Source organism: Streptopelia decaocto, assembly GCF_964273445.1.
Source record: "Streptopelia decaocto genome assembly, chromosome: 7".
Lineage (NCBI taxonomy): Eukaryota > Metazoa > Chordata > Aves > Columbiformes > Columbidae > Streptopelia > Streptopelia decaocto.
In genome coordinates, this window is record NC_138661.1 from 55193687 (window position 1) to 55209830 (window position 16144).

Here is a 16144-nt window from a genome sequence, read left to right on the forward strand (position 1 = left end):
CGATCCAACAATACGCTGTTTTTACGAATGGAAAGAGACAGAATCGGAGTGTTTCTCGGGCATCTGCTACAGTCTTGGTGTTCAGAAAGAGCTGAGGAACATCTCAGCAATTAAAATTTCTGGGCATGTAGTTGATTTTATGAAGTACAGTAATCAAACCCTCCTCCCAATTTCTCCCCCCTCAGTAAAATCAAAATAATAATAATTAAAAAAAACTCTCAGGAAAAAAAAAATGTCAAAAATTAAGATGCCTAGTGTTTTTTTGGCATTCATTTTGCATCTTTAATAATTCAGTGATCAGTGATATTTGTACATTCTCTTCCTTTTCAATGCTTAGTTGTGCTTTTCAGTTGACCTGTGCTGAAAATTGACACCCATTCTGGGTGAAACCAACATTTTCCTAGGAGTAGTATTTAATATGTGCCAGAGGGAAAACCCATGGGAGAGAATGGCTGGCATTCAGTATGGGCTTTTTTCAGTCTGTATAACTCTCTAAAGTATAAGCTCAAACTTACACTCTAAATGTAAGCCACCTTTAGTCAAAGTTATGTTGATTTATATAGGCTAAGGACCTGATCCAGCATTCTGAATAGTATTCCAAGGCAGAATTGCAGATAGCCAGAACATGCAATGGTAATTCTCCACACTTACAGAATCGCTTTTATTTGAGGGTTAAAATATATATATACACACACACACACACACATATATATACATATATATTTGTGTATAGTGGCGTGGATCCAACTCTACGGGATTGCAGTGGGAAATAACCATTGTGGGATTTGGATATTATACGTTTCAAATTTGGGTTTTTTGACACTACGGTGCGAAGTATTGCTATGTATGTGCCACCATTCTAGCCACACTACTTGCTGTGATCTCTGTTGCATCTTGTGAGATTGTGTTGGTGTCTTGTACGTTGCAACCCCATGGAAATACTTTCCGTGTGCGGTGATCAAAAGGGATATTTCTAAAACTTTGTGTCCATTTGATTAGACTGTATTTGGGAACTACTGAAAATGACTGTTAGTTGTATTGTGGTGAATTTCTTCCAATATATCCTGTACTTGTTTCTATCAAACAAAGCCTGTGGTTTACATTTGCTGTGCTCCTGTAGAGCCAGTGTAAAGGAACACTACACAGCAAAACTAGCACCATTTCATCAGAGGTAAATGCCAGTGCTGGGCACATGGGGATCAACTCCAATCTAACCAAGTTTAACTTGTATCTTAAAATGCAAGGCCAGGCTTACCTCAGCTAAAATGAGAGAAATAGCTGCTCAAAGCTAGTTTCTTTCACGCCCCAGTGCCATAGCAGTAATTGCACAAAGACCTTTTTATTATAAGTTGATTTTCCTGAGAAATGGATTTAAAAAAATACTGTAAAGTGTTTATTTTTTGCTTGACCTTTATTAACCTACATCTTAGGTCTTTCCCAAGAGAAGAGTTGTTGGTAAATTAACCCTCATAGACACACACAGTAGCATTTCTGCACTGCATCAATGGTTGCGAAAGTAATAGGGATATGACAAGAAAATTTGGCACTATTTAAACAATGTCATAGGTCAACATATGGGATTTGACCAAAAAAGTTTTTTAGGAATTAAATGAAAAAAAAATTACTTGAAGTGTACTTCAACTTTTTAATAGTATTTAATGCCACAGATTTATGGTAGGATGAGGGGAATTTTTTTCTTTTCTACTTAAAAAAACAATTTCTTCCTACATTTACTAGCTTTGATGTATAAACCATTATATGTTTGCTTAACTACTAATCAGAAAAATCATAGTCAAACCCTTGGGTACTTCTGGGGTTAAGGAATGATGGACAAAAGCTCTTTGTGGTCCTAGCCACTGTCTCTGAAACACATGTAGCATAAATTGAGGAACTAGGAAATTATCATGTGGATTTAACAGACCCGATTCTGTCCCATCTACTGTTTTCTATATGTTCAATACAAATGCTAGTATAAGGTGAAGAATATTTTGCTTTTGCATGTTTGTGCTTTTTGATACATTTATTAAGGTCACATTAAAGTTGATATACTAGGTTTTATTCTGAAATGGTCTCTGAATACAGCTTCATAATTACCAAGCTACATGATAGTGCATAAAGCTATAAAACTGCTTAGACAGACAAGCAATTTATATGTTGTAGTGAGGTGTGTATGGCAAAGGATGTTAGTGTAATTGGAAGCCAAGATGTTGGAGCCTTAAATCTTAAGAGCTAGGGCGTTGACTGGAAGACTATTTAATACTGTGGTTAGATTTTGAAATGACATACCTGAGTTGTTGGTGTACGTGTGAACAATACAATGTTATAAGATCTCAGAATTAAAATTACCCTAAGGATACTAAAATCTGAACATCGAAGTAGCTACTGCAGTGTCAGGTTACTTCTGATCTGCTCATCACTCTGCTATATGTGACCAAAGATGAAAAAGCTTGGGAAAAATTAATAGAAATAAATACTACACTTCTTTTTAAAGAACCTGATATATGATGATATATTAGAAAGATTTTGTAGGTATTTACCTTGTGCCAGGGCAGGGAATGTTAATTAAAAAAAAATAATAGAGAACCAGTAAGAAGTAGGAAAATGTGCAGTTCACTGAGACTGTTACACCTTTGACACTGAGGGAAAACAATGTTAGTGAGGGCTTTGATGTGATAATGTGAAATTGGCAGGGATTACATTAAGGTGAAGGTTCTGTGGGACTGTGTGAACACAAGAACACTATCAGTACTGGAGAAATACCTGTCAAGACAAATTTGTGCTATTTCTGATCAGAGACTCTCTTCTGTTTAGCAGGTTCAGGGTCACATGCCTCCGCTCATGATCCCAATTTTTCCACACGACCAGCGGACACTGGCAGCGGCTGCTGCAGCTCAGCAGGGATTCCTCTTCCCCCCAGGAATAACTTACAAGCCAGGTAAGCTGACATGGATGTGCAGCTATTTAGCATTTTCAGATATTAACTGTAGCTTCTTGTGTGATCTGTCTCATATAGATGATGTTACACAACAGGCGTAACTGGTAGGAAATAATGTGGAGTTTTGTGACTCCACTTGAAAAAAAAAATTCTGGTTTGAAGGAAGTGGATGGAATATTGGTTATTGAACATCATGATCTTTTTACCTTTATTTCACACAAAATCATTTGCTCTAAATATATTGGCCCACGTGCCTACTAATTTGCATCTGGTCTGCCCTGTGTCATTATAAGAAAGCTACGTGTCTTTAATTGATTCTGTTATCTTCAGTGCACTTGTCTCTTGTGCCAAAATTCTTACTCTTAATTAGTGATAAATTCAGAGGAAGTATAATTTAATTAGCAGGCTTCAAATGGACAACTTTTTGTTTGATTTCAATCTGAATAGTAAAAGGTTTCAGTAGTTCAATCCCAGTCATCATTCAGACTTGTAACAGGTCACATAACCTTGCAGTGAAATATGTTTTGAGATGATTTAGCAAATGTTATGATTTCTTTCTTTTTTCCTCTGAGTTTACAGGACTCCTGGGGAATTCAATTAGGGATATAATGGTTTGAAGCTACTTTCAGAGCCTCCTTGTAAACAGGGCTTTAAATGTTTAAAGACACATTGCCAAAGGAATTCAATGTAGGAAGATAGTTAAGTAAATAAAAGTCAACCTTATTTTCATTTGTACATTCTTTGTAAGTGACCTCAGTCCAGAAGCAGTAACCTTATTTTGCTCATTAATAGTATTCCCTGTCAAGCTGCCTTTAGCATATTAACCTAATAACTACAAAACATAAATACCAGATTCTTTTCTTGACATTAAATATGAAATGTACAAAGTAAAGCATTGATCCTGCTCCCACTGATGTTAGTGGTGATTTGACTATTCACTGCAGCAGGAACAGGGTCAAATCCAAACTAAAGCCTCATAATAGATGATGTAAACAGCATACTAATTAAAAGCCAGGTTGAACCTAAAATCTTTTCTAGCAAGTTTACTTAATATCAGGCAAAGTAAGGCCAAGCAGGATTTCAGCAAGCATTTCCGTTTGTCCCGCTCCCTTCTGTCGCTGTAGTCTAGAGACATTCCTCTTTAAACGCGGAATCTTTGTGCCGTAATTATCTTATTTTCAGGTTTAGAAATCCCAAAGTTTTTTGCCAGTTTGACAAACTGGTGCACTGTGCGCAGGAATCAGTTAATGACGCTCTGCAAGGCAGCTGGCTCTGGGTGGCACTGGATGATGGTTATTCACACACATCACCACCTCACAACAGTTGGGGGCCAAAGTGAATATTTTCTCTCCGAAGACATGAGAGTTGCAAGTTGTGGAAATTGTCTGCAACAGACCAGCTAGTACCTTTCTTCTCACAGACAAGAGAAAACATGTGCTTTAGTTTTCTTGCTTTTTCCATTTTAATCTGAGAAGCTTTCTGAATAGTGACTATTAATGATTAACCTGTTGGTTGTGCTTTCCCCTGAAAGGTGATATGTCAAATCATGTAGTGTTGATTTTGGCTCTATAGGCTACTCGGTACAATACTGACTCAGGAAAAAGAGCACCAGCATGATTTCCTGCACAAGAACATATTTCTGCATTTATTCTAAAGTGTTCCTTACAGTACCTGTCCTAACACTTTATCAAGCTTGTACTGCTTTCCTTGTGATCCTATTGACCTCATAGCAGAAAGTGATACAGCTCTAGGGCATTTTTTTTCGCTTGCTAGAATGCAGAAAAAGAGATCTATAACAAATGTTAAAAGAATGAAATACAGGCAGAAGCCAAGACCTGAATGTCCCAGAACACAGCTAAGCTGTTTGCTGGTCTGTTAGTAGTTTATATCCAGCTGATGCTAGTAAAGACCAGGATTTAAAATTACCTGATTATACCAAATGGCTTGCAAGAAATGAGAATATTTATATTTTAACGTATTTATTAAATTCTACAACGTGTGGCAAAGTTAGGTGAGCAGTTTAGTAGTTTCTGTTGAAGAGACATCATGATACAAAAAACACCATAACTACACCTGATATTGATTAATTTGTGGTTTTGGCACTCTTGGCACAGTAGTTAAGGAATTAATGAAAGTGGAGATTAAGCTACACTCTTTCACAGAGAGGGTTCTTCAAAGTCATTTTGGAGGAATATTTATGGACTTGACTGCTACTACCCGTACTCTTCTACTTTTGTGAGAAATGAAACTTTAACCTCCAGAACTGTCAGTTTAGACTCACTTATACTTCTGAGGAAAGAAGGGAGATGGATTAACCCTTCAGACACTTAACATTTTCTTTTTGGTTGCCTGCCATTCTATTGCATTTTACTCTAGTTTGATGCAGGCAAGACTGAGTTTTGACACTGCCAGTTTTCCTTGACATTCAGAAAATACAGTGAGAGGGGTTTCAATAATAGGAGCTGTGGGAACTGAGTACTTTTGAAACTGACTGTGGCATTTAAGGAATGTCAAATATTGTGTGCACACAGCCACTTAATTTGTTTTACCTGCAAAATGGGCCAGATATAAGTCAGCTCTGACTTGGAAGTGGCCTATCAGTGTTAGTGTGACAGTGCAGTCAAGATGAGAAGTGCTGCCTTGGTGCATAAGCAGGGGTATGGTTATGTGCACATATCCATGCAGATACATCTTCATGGGCTAGGTGGGAACCAATTTCATGGCTGTTTAGTTCAATGCCAAGATGGCAGTTACCAAGTACTGTTGCAAATCTGCACTTAAACTCTATTCCTTCAAGTAAGTGGTATTCCCACAGCAAACTACAAGAGGTCATGCCCACAATGGAAGAACCTCCAGAAACAAAGAAAATTTTTTAGGTTCTGAAGCCCTTCCAGCACATACCCTAATTGCCCCTGAACTGAGCTTGAAAATCATTATGAATAGAGAATCTGAGGAATTGCTGATATACAGCTATGGTTTGCATTAAAGCCTGACAGGACAGAGTTTCTTACTGCTTGGCAAGACCTGGCATGAGGTGGCTGTAGCCCTCCCCCACATAATTTGGAACTCTAGGAGGTGAAACAGGCCCAAGTTAGCAAGTGCCAATGACAAGTAATAATTACATTAGAAAAAAAAATCCCCAAAGTCCCATGCTTCCTTATGTATCTCAAAGTCATGTAATATAATTTTCCGGCGTGGTAAGTACTAATTGAGAAATCAGAGCTGCATAGACCACCTAATTAATTTTTTATACATATTTCAGTATTTATAGTGTATACTGGATTAATTAAAACTTTAGGGTGCTGTGCATCTCAAATTACTGTTGTGACTATTGACCTGCAGGCGCTTGACGAGCCTCGTAGAGTACCTGGTTGTGGGGGCTGCCATTTATTCCAGTGGGAAGCTGAGAGTGGCAGCTGTTACGAAGCTAATACTTGCCCAGAGATGCTACACAGTTAATATAATTATTTTGCATTCCAAGTACAGCAAAGAAACTGCGCTGGCTTTCTGACTGTGACCACTATACTTACTCCTTGGAACTGGTGGGTAACATAAGTACCATTATACCTCCTCTCCCACTGCAAATTTCCCTTCACTAAACCAACCACATGCATCCAAGAAGAGTGGAAAAGTTAGTGGGCTAGAGTATCCTTGCATATGATTAGTGTGTCCTCATTAGTGCCCTGGGTTAAGAAGAGAAGATAATGAGGAGGATAAGGAGAAGCCAGTTCCCTCATCCATTTTTCAGTGCTCAAAGTATTACTTCCTTAAAATTTTGAACCTAAGAGGGAATGGGAAAGCAGGATGATGATGGACTAAAGATAATCTGTCTACTGCCATGAAATACAATAAAAATATTTCTATAAATACATTAGCAAAAAAAAGGAGAGCTAAGGAGAATCTCCATCCTTCATTGGATGTGAGGAGGAAACTGTGGCAAAGAATGAGGGAAAGGCTGAGGTGCTAAATGCCTTCTTTGCTTCAGTCTTTAATAGTAAGACCAGTTGTTCTCTGGGTATACAGCCCCCTGAGCTGCAAGACAGAGACAGGGAGCAGAATGAAGCCCCCATAATCCAAGGGGAGATGGTTAGCAACCTGCTATACCACTTAGACATGCACAAGTCTATGGGGCCAGATGGGATCCACCCAAAGGTACGGAGGGAGCTGGTGGAGGTTATCACCAAGCCACTTTCCATCATTTATCAGCAGTCCAGGCAAACTGGGGAGGTCCTAGTTGACTGGAGGTTGGCAGATGTGATGCCCATCTACAAGAAGGGCCAGAAAGAGGATCCAGGGAACTACAGGCCTGGCAGTCTGACCTCAGTGGTGGTGAAGGTTGTGGAGCAGTGCTGTCACATGGTATGTGCAGGAGAACCAGGTGATGATCAGACCCAGTCAACATGGGTTTATGAAATGCAGGTCCTGCTTGCCCTGATCTACTACTGTGATAAGCTCACCTGCTTAATGGATGAGGGAAAGGATGTAGATGTTGTCTACATAGACTTTAGTAAAGAATTTGACACTATTTCCCACAGCATTCTCCTGGAGAAACTGGCTGCTTATGGCTTGGATGGGTGTACTCTTCTCTGGGCAAATAACTGTCTGGATGGCTGGGCCCAAAGAGTTGTGGTGAATGGCATCAAATCCAGTTGCTGGCCAGTCAGAATTGGTGTTCCCTAGGGCTCAGTACTGGAGATAGTTCTGTTTAATATCTTTGTCAGTCATCTGGATGAGGGGATCGAGTGTACCATCAGTAAGTTTGCAGATGACACCAAGCTGAGCAGGAGTGTTGGTTTGCTTCATGGTAGGAAGACTCTACAGAGGGATCTGGACCTGCTGGATCAATGGGCGCAGGCCAATTGTATGAGGTTCAGCAACGCCAAGTGCCGGGTCCTGCACTTGAGTCACAATGACCCCATGCAATGCTACAGGCTTGGGGAAGAGTGTCTGGAAAACTGCCTGTCAGAGAGGGATCTGGGGGTGTTGATTGACAGTGGGCTGAACATGAGCCAGCAGTTTTCCCAGGTGGCCAAAAAGGCCAATAGCATCCTGGCTTGTATCAGGAATAGTGTGGCCAGCAGGACTAAGGAAGTGGCTGCACATGTGTTCAGTTTTGCATCTCTCACTACAAGAAAGACATTGAGGTGCTGGAGAGAGTTCAGAGAAGGGCAACAAAGTTGACGAAGCATCTGCAGCACAAGTATTATGAAGAGCAGTTGAGGGAACTATGGCTGTTTAGCCTGGAAAAAAGGAGGCTGAGGAGAGACCTTATCACTCTCTCTAGCTACCTGAAAGGAGGTTGTAGCGAGGTGGGTGTCAGTCTCTTCCCAAATAACAAGTGACAGGACAAAAGGAAATGGCCGCAACTTGCGCCAGGGGAGGTTTAGTTTGGATATTGGGAAAAATTTCTTCACAGAAAGGGTTGTCAAACATTGGAACAGGCTGCCCAGGGAAGTGGTTGACTCACCATCCTTGGAGGTGTTTAAAAGATGTGTAGATGTGGTGACTAGAGACATGGTTTAGTGATGGAATTGGCAATGGTTGGACTTGATAATCTTAAAGGTCTTTCCAACCTAACTGATTCTATGATTCTCTACAGTAATGCTGGGCAGGAGCTAGAGCATTCTTTTAGCAGAGCTCAAAAAGAGCTACAGTTTGCTCTGAGCAGAGAGTGGAAGTGCCGTTCTCCCTGCTGGCTGCATAATGGCAGTCCATGTGGCTTGAAAATGAATGATCACTTTTGCTTGATAGTCTTCTGCAAATATTTTTATTATGTCAGTTCTTTACCATATGTGGAAAGTATCTCTGAAAAAGATTATTGAAAATAGAGACATCAAGATATGGAGATTGTAAATCTCTGTGTCAAAGGATTGTAGAGTGAAACGCTGTGGTTTATTTTCAAAGCATTTCTTCATATTTCATACATAAAGTATATAAAGACCATTATTAGAATGGCTAAGAAACAACTCCTGTCTGCCTACCTAGATCATTCTGTTTTTTACACAAAAGTAGTTCACAGGAGATTTTACTCTGCTGGCAATACAACGAAATGTGAAAATGGAGACTGTTTTCCTAGGCTGGTGGCAAAAATAGTGAGAAATGGAGCCAACATTTTGGCCTGGTTCTGTTCCTACTTGCATTTGGGCAATCAGCAATAACTGCTTTGAAATCATTAAAAATAAAATTAGGTAAAGGATGACAAACAAAACTGTGGGGCTTGTTGTCACTCAGCTGGACCTCAGAACATTCCAGTACTGTGAGATATTTGTCATCAAACTAATTAAACTCATCCAGCTAAGCCACATAACTAACATCATCTTAGATGTGCTGGATTTCACTGATATTCATCATTGCAGTTTCCATTTGGAACAGGCCTTTCAGAAGTTTTTATTAAAGCTGTAAGGTGGTTTAAATTTTACATAGCACAGTGCTCTATTTTTGGTGGGCTGTGGTTCCTCTTGGCAGGTGAGAACAGAAAGCGTACATCAAATCAACTGTGTACTGAGTTGGCCGTGTATCTTTGCATGGCAGAGGTGCTGTGTGAGCCTTGTTCTAATGGAAATTCCCTGGGACTGAGTTAAAGTCTGTCATGTATTCCCTGTTGGGTTTTACTGGTTGGAACAAAGAATCCAATAACCTCAGGATCTGTTGTAGTAATCCGTATGTGCTTCACTCATAAATGTTAAGGTAAGAGCTGGAAGTGCCAGTAGGGAGCTGGATATTTTCAGCTGGGATTTGAAAATGAAGTTCTTTACCCACGGCGAGACAATTGTTGGAACAACTGATTCTGCTCTGACATGAGGATGGCAATAAGGCAGTGTTGTTGCAAATCCTGCTCAGAACAAAGGCAGAACTGAGGTAGTGTCATCAGACAGGGGACATGCTCCACAGTGTCGCCTTAGCCAGTTACCTCTACTAATATCTTCTTCAGTTTTGATGCCTCTGCCAAACAAAATGCATGCCCTACGTGGGAATACTGCAGGAGTGGGCATCTGTGTCCTTGCTGTATCGCAACAACACCCTGAGGAAAGGTACTCTTTCCTTGGTCTGTTCATTATGCCAGGAAGGGTAAGGCCCTGGAATTTGTCATCTCTTACACCTCTTCCAACTCCGTTTCCTGTTATTCTGTGAGTACACATGGAGAGAGTGCAAGTGGCAGTTTGAGATCCATGCACGAAGAGACAGATTTTAAATCATAATCCCAAAATGTGGAAACCATCATCAAACCAAAAGCTTTGTAAGTCAGGTTAGGAGAGTCAGCTTGTGTCTTATAATTGTGTTTTAGGAGAGATGGATAATAAAGCAACAGCTTCCCCTTCCCCTGAGTCTCACAAGAGCCAGACATCTTTCTTTCCTCACAGCTCACAAAGCCTTGATCTGGAAAGTAAGTCCGTACATCCTAAAAATGAAGTCCACTAAGCTTCATCACTTCATCTAAGATAAAAAGAAACATTTATGTTACTTCTATGTAGAATAGCACTGCACAATTGCTCACTGCTTTTATTCGTTTGGAAATGTTGCTCAACCTGACAAGTGAAACAGAAGTCTGGCATACTTTTCCATGGCTTGTAAACACCGATTTATATATAAACAACAGCAGCCAAATGTAAATAGACAATCAGTGCAGCAAGGAGATTGAAGAGATCAGTTTCCAAAACATGACAGATTTTTTTCTTCCAGCATTCTTCTCGCTCCTGGTTATCAAAGGCCAGCACACACCAGTACCTAGAGCAGACCTGTTTGAACACGTTCTGCTGCCTTTTGTACATATTTAAAAGAATGGATCCTCACGCAAGCATTCCAAATTGAGAAACAAATTTGAAAAAAGTTGCTATGATACATTGACTGATTTCTTGCCAAGACAGTTACTGTGAAGCTTCTTGATCCATTCTTGCTCTGAGAAAATGAGAGGGAGAAATATGTACCTTCCATAATTAAAAATTAAAACCAGTCCATTCCCTGCATGCCCAGTTTCCTCAAGGGAGAAAAAAAGTACCTTTGCTCTGTTTTTACTGCGTGCTGTCAGCAAAGTACTTCAGAGCTGAAGGAGTATTAATTTTTATTGTCAATGCAATGGTACTGCTAATGTACCAGGACTTAGTCATAATTTATCGTGTTAAAGGGAGGGGGAGAGGGGGCAGCATTATGTATTAATTCCACATAAATGGCAGAACCATAAAATTATTTTTCCCACAACAAAAGAAAGAACTGTAGCCAGCAGGTGAGCAAGAGAACACTGCAGGGTGTGGCAGAGATACTGTTAAACTATGGAGCCAAAAACTCTGTATGTGTGTGTGCATGCACGTGTGTGTGTGTGTGTGTGTGTGCGTGTGTGTATAAAATATCTGGCTATTTCAAACCATAGGAGTATGACAGCTGTGAAAAAGGAGTGCCGCAGGGAATTCTGTTAGAGTTTGATTTTTTTTCAAAATATGTTTGACATGGAAAATGTTTTAGTACAAATAAAGCAACTGGTATTGAACTTAAAAAGTGTATGTGGAGGGGGAGGGAGAAAGAAGAGATTGCTATGTGGAACACGAATGAATAATTCATTATATTTAAAGAAAGAATGCCTCCGAAATGTTCTGCAAGGCAGTCCATGCTGATAACTCAGATGGTTATTTCCCCCCCCCCCCATTTAAAGCATCATTAATTCAACATCTTTGTGATTTTTTTAAACCTTGTAAGATATTTCTGAAAGAAACATTATTTAACTTAGATTAGGATCTTATTTATTCAGATAATTTAATATAAATGTCAAAGAGATAAGTAGAATTATTTAACCATAAAGAGACAGCTTTAGTACTTTAAGAAAAGGATCTAGTTTGGTTTTTTTTTTTGGTTGCCCCTTTTTTTTTTTTTTTAAGAAATAAATGCAACATCATTGCAAACTAAAATCAACCTCATGGAAGGGCGAAAATAAGAGGAGATATTTTGAACATTACTCCATAGGACACCAGTACAATATAGTGTTAGTGAATGCATTGTAGCAGAGCTCCATATGCAATCAGAATCCAATTGTTACTGGACTGTGTACAAGCGCATACTGTGCTCAATGGTCTGATGAGATATTACGGATATGATGCGAAGAGACCTTGTGGATTAGACATGTACAATTTATTAAAGAAAGTGAAAGAAGTGAACATTTAAACTGAGCTGAGTACAATAGCACTTCAGGTGGTAAAAAGGGAGAGTTCTAAGGAGTCCAGTGGCTGAGATGACTTCAGCTATTGTTATTTATTTGAGGGGGTTGACAAAAAAAAAATCCAACTCTTGGAATGTCCTTATTATATTAAATTGGATTTCTATATTTTCCCCTCACTGCTACATTCTGCTTTTAGTTTTGAAAAGTTTATGTAAAACAGACTGATTACTGTGAATCTCAAAAATGTACAGAGGAGAAGCCTGTTAAAATGTAGCCTACAGGTAGTATATAACACTGACTTCAAATAAGTAGCTTGAGCCAAAGTGATATTCCATTAAATCATGGTTATGTAATTTATCCGTCAGTGTATTAATTTTTATGTTACAGATTACACTGCTAAATTATTTCAGTCTTCCTTCACTCTTTACATTGCCTAAGAGTCCCAATGGTACCATGTGATGCATTGTTGCAGTGAACACCTATAGATGCTATAAGATGTAATGTTGCAATGCTTGTTTTGGATCAATTGTATCTCTTATTTTCTGGAGTACTTGTGGTCCTTTCAGTGCAGAAGGCACACATTTTCAGTTTCCAGTGAACAGAACACAGAAATATTAGTGCCTAAATCTTTATGTAATTGAACAACGGCCTAATCTATCAACTTCAATAGGCACCCAGATCTAAAAGACAATTAAAATTATATTTTGAGCTATTTTAAAAAGTGATTTAATTCTGTTTTTCTCTATGGCTGCCTTAAAGGAGTTGTCCCAAGACAGAAAACCTCAAAGCGAAGCAAGAAACAACCTCAGCCTGTGTTGAGCCAACTAGGTAGCTTTCCCAGGAAGGATCCTCCCAATATTGAAAAGAAATCACCCTGCATTGAACAGGGCTGAAATTTCTTGGGTTATAACAAATTTCTCTTGTTTTAAGAAATGTAGTGACAGCATTTTTTTTCCTCTGGGAAACACTGAGATATCCTGGGCTATCTTGTCAATGCATCTATGGACTTAAGGCCCATTTTGTGCCTCAGCTTACAAACTTGATTTGAACATTTACTTTTGCAAATGCAAATCGTGAGTATCATGTATCTGTTTTGCCAGTTTGCCTACCAGCTATCTGCTAACAAAAAAGTTCCAAGGGAGCATGGCAAGTCCGTGCCCAGCGAAGCCTTTTGTTTTTGCAGATGTTTGGGCTTAGAGGAGTGCTGTGGAGCACAGGCAATCCGAGGTCCGTGTTTGCACTTGTCTGCTGCTATTCTCTGCTCATTGTCTGAACCTGCACGCATTGTTCTCCCGACAGGTGATAACTACCCTGTGCAGTTCATTCCATCAACAATGGCAGCTGCTGCTGCTTCTGGACTCAGCCCTTTACAGCTCCAGGTATGTGCCAGAACAAAAAAATGTGGGATTGAAGCCAACATTTTAGGGGAAAACTGCTAACCAGCTGTATGCTAAATAATAGCCTGAATGTTAAATAATTTTTGAGCGCAGCTCAGGAAGATTAACACCTTATGTACTTACAGTACTGCGAATATAGCAATGTGCAGCCACCCTTGGTACTGTAAGTGAAAGACATTGTTCTGTGTGCTTTCTGTCAGCTGAGTTAATGGTATTTTTTTCATTACATGACCAGTTTCTTGGGAGATAAGTTCAAAGATCTTTTTGTACTTTATTTTCATTTAGTCTTTCTCCTGTAGCTGCAATGCACTACCTATAATTGGAGCAGTGTGTGTATCAAAACAAATGCGTGTTATTGTGCGTGTTATTGGGGATTTTTTTTTTTCTTTTTGTCAGACAGTGTTGTGCTGACAATACAATAAATTGAAAACTCTTATAGCTGCTGTATTTAGGTAATCTCAACCTTTCCGTGCATTAAGCTGGTCAGATGCCAAGCATGGTCAGGAGCCTTGGTTTGGTCATTTATTTATTCTTGGCATCTATAGAGTGAAATGTTGTGAAAGAAAGATTTACGTGGCATATTATTAGCTAGCTTTTTGTGGCAAGAAGTTTTTAATTTCACAAGAAAAGACACAACAATGTAATAAATAATGAAGAAACAGTCAAAAGCTTTCTGAGTTATAAAATGTGTGGAAAGGAAATGACAGTGAACATGAGAGGAAAGGCCATTAAAGATGCATGTAAGTATTTGGAAGTAAACCTTTGAAACCCCTGTTTGAGTTAGGTTAGAGTTGGGTTCTGACGCAATGTAGGAATAAATTGTGCCTCGAGTAGCAAAGAGCTGCCATGCTAATATCCAGATATCTACTTTGCTTACCTTCCTGCAATTATATAATTTTCCAGATGGACTGAAGCAAATTAAAAATGCTCTTGTCTTTACCCAATGCTGATGTTCTTCTTGCCAAGTTAACTCAGGATAAGGCAGAGTGAGACCAGAACTGTTCACTGATGGTTCAGAACTGGAATAAAAAGACTCCCTGAGCTTACGTCTCACCTAACCTGCCATCAAAACTCGAAAAGAAAGCACCCTGAAACTGCAGGGAAAGATCTCCAAAAAATACTTTTGGTTCATGATAGCGTTAAGACTGTACCTTGGACTGGCTTCAAAACAAAGGGAACTTTTTCAAAAGGAAAAATAGCAGGTATCCTTTGAAAAATCTGTATTTGAATACTTACTGAAGCAAAAGTCTCATTAGTGTTAGTTGAAAAAATACTTTAGAAATCACCTTTGTGAATTTAGAGACTATTTTTGCCACCTTTGATATGCAATACAACAAATAGTGGATCTGCACAAACTGTAGGAAGAAAAGGATAAAAACTGTTCAACTGCAAAAGAAACAGGATCTAAACCACAGACATTCCCAGTTCTTTTCTAAGATCTATTTGTAGCTTGACCCAAAGATCTATTTGCACATCAGCCTTGATCGGAACCTACAGTAATAGTGCAATTTCATTAATTTGCAGAAATGATGGACTGAGCTGTTAAACATGATGAGCACAATTAGAAAAAAAAAGAAAACAACCAGCAAAGAAAATGGTGCTAATAAATTCAGAAACATTTGAGTGCTTGAGGGTCCAGAATTTCCCTCTAGATATATTTACTGAAAACCAGTTATTTTTGTTTGTTCCCCTCCTTTGTATTTTATTTAAATTTCACCTTTATGGGATTTCAAAACCTTTAGTGTTTCATAGTCATAAGAGCTTAAGTAATAGAATACTTAACCTTCAGTTGTGCTATCTGCTCATCTGATTGTCAAACTGGCTGAACTAAATTTTATTAACTCATACTATTAATATTTTCTTTGTGTCAATTTCCTAAGTGTTCCCTAAATGAACACTTATTTGGGTGTGTTTGTGAGAGGGATTTTGTTGCTATACCTGATGTGTCATGAAGACTGTTAGGGGTGTAGCATTTCAGCTCATTTTTCTACTTTGGTTCCCTTCCCCCTTCTTTCTCTGTTTTGCTTCCTTTCTTCCATGCACCCCACCCACTTATTTATTTACATGAATGCTGTGACCATGGTATCTGCGTATTTCCCAAGTGCTTAAAAATACTGATCACAAAACTATTCTCTGTTCCTTTCAGCCAGTGAGAGAAATAACTAACTGATTTGCAGGTTTGGTTTTGTTTCTACATGTGAGCGTGTGTGTAAGATGTCTCTGTTTGGAGAACTTGGGGAGGGAAAGCTATTTCAACTAAAAAAGCTTTGCAGGAGCTCTAGCATTTCAGCTTTACCAGGGCATTGTTATTAGTTCCAAAATCATATTCCATAATCCATTCCCAGCTGCAGTGGAAATTCTGTCAGCTTTCAAGTTTATAATCTCTCTGCCTTTTTCACTTATGGTTTTTGGGGATGATCATGCTTCAGGTAGGAGCTAGAAGCAGTTTGGTGTTCTCATCTTTCTGTGTGTTAGGACAAATTCTATGGAAGCTCTGAATCTAATAGCACTGAAAACAATTTACTCTCAGATCGTGTAATGATAGCAACTGTTCCACAGATGATGTTTCTTCAGTGGGCAATTTATAAATTAATGATTTACCCATCTTATTCAAGCTACTTAGCACATCAGTATCAAAATGTATTTTCTCTGAATTGAATGTCTGTG

General features: G+C 39.0%; 1 protein-coding gene across 17 annotated transcripts in view; it reads left to right on the forward strand.

Annotated features, from left to right (window-relative positions):
* Nucleotides 1–16144, forward strand: part of SOX6 (SRY-box transcription factor 6) — a 375354-nt gene that overhangs the window by 270154 nt on the left and 89056 nt on the right. For 16 of the 17 annotated variants that reach the window (XM_082059015.1, XM_082059008.1, XM_082059006.1 and 13 more), the window contains 2 exons: nt 2812–2935; nt 13380–13459. In XM_082059015.1, coding sequence (XP_081915141.1) covers nt 2812–2935; nt 13380–13459 — 204 coding nt within the window. The remainder of the gene's footprint in view (nt 1–2811; nt 2936–13379; nt 13460–16144) is intronic. The other variant, XM_082059020.1, reaches the window with a different exon arrangement.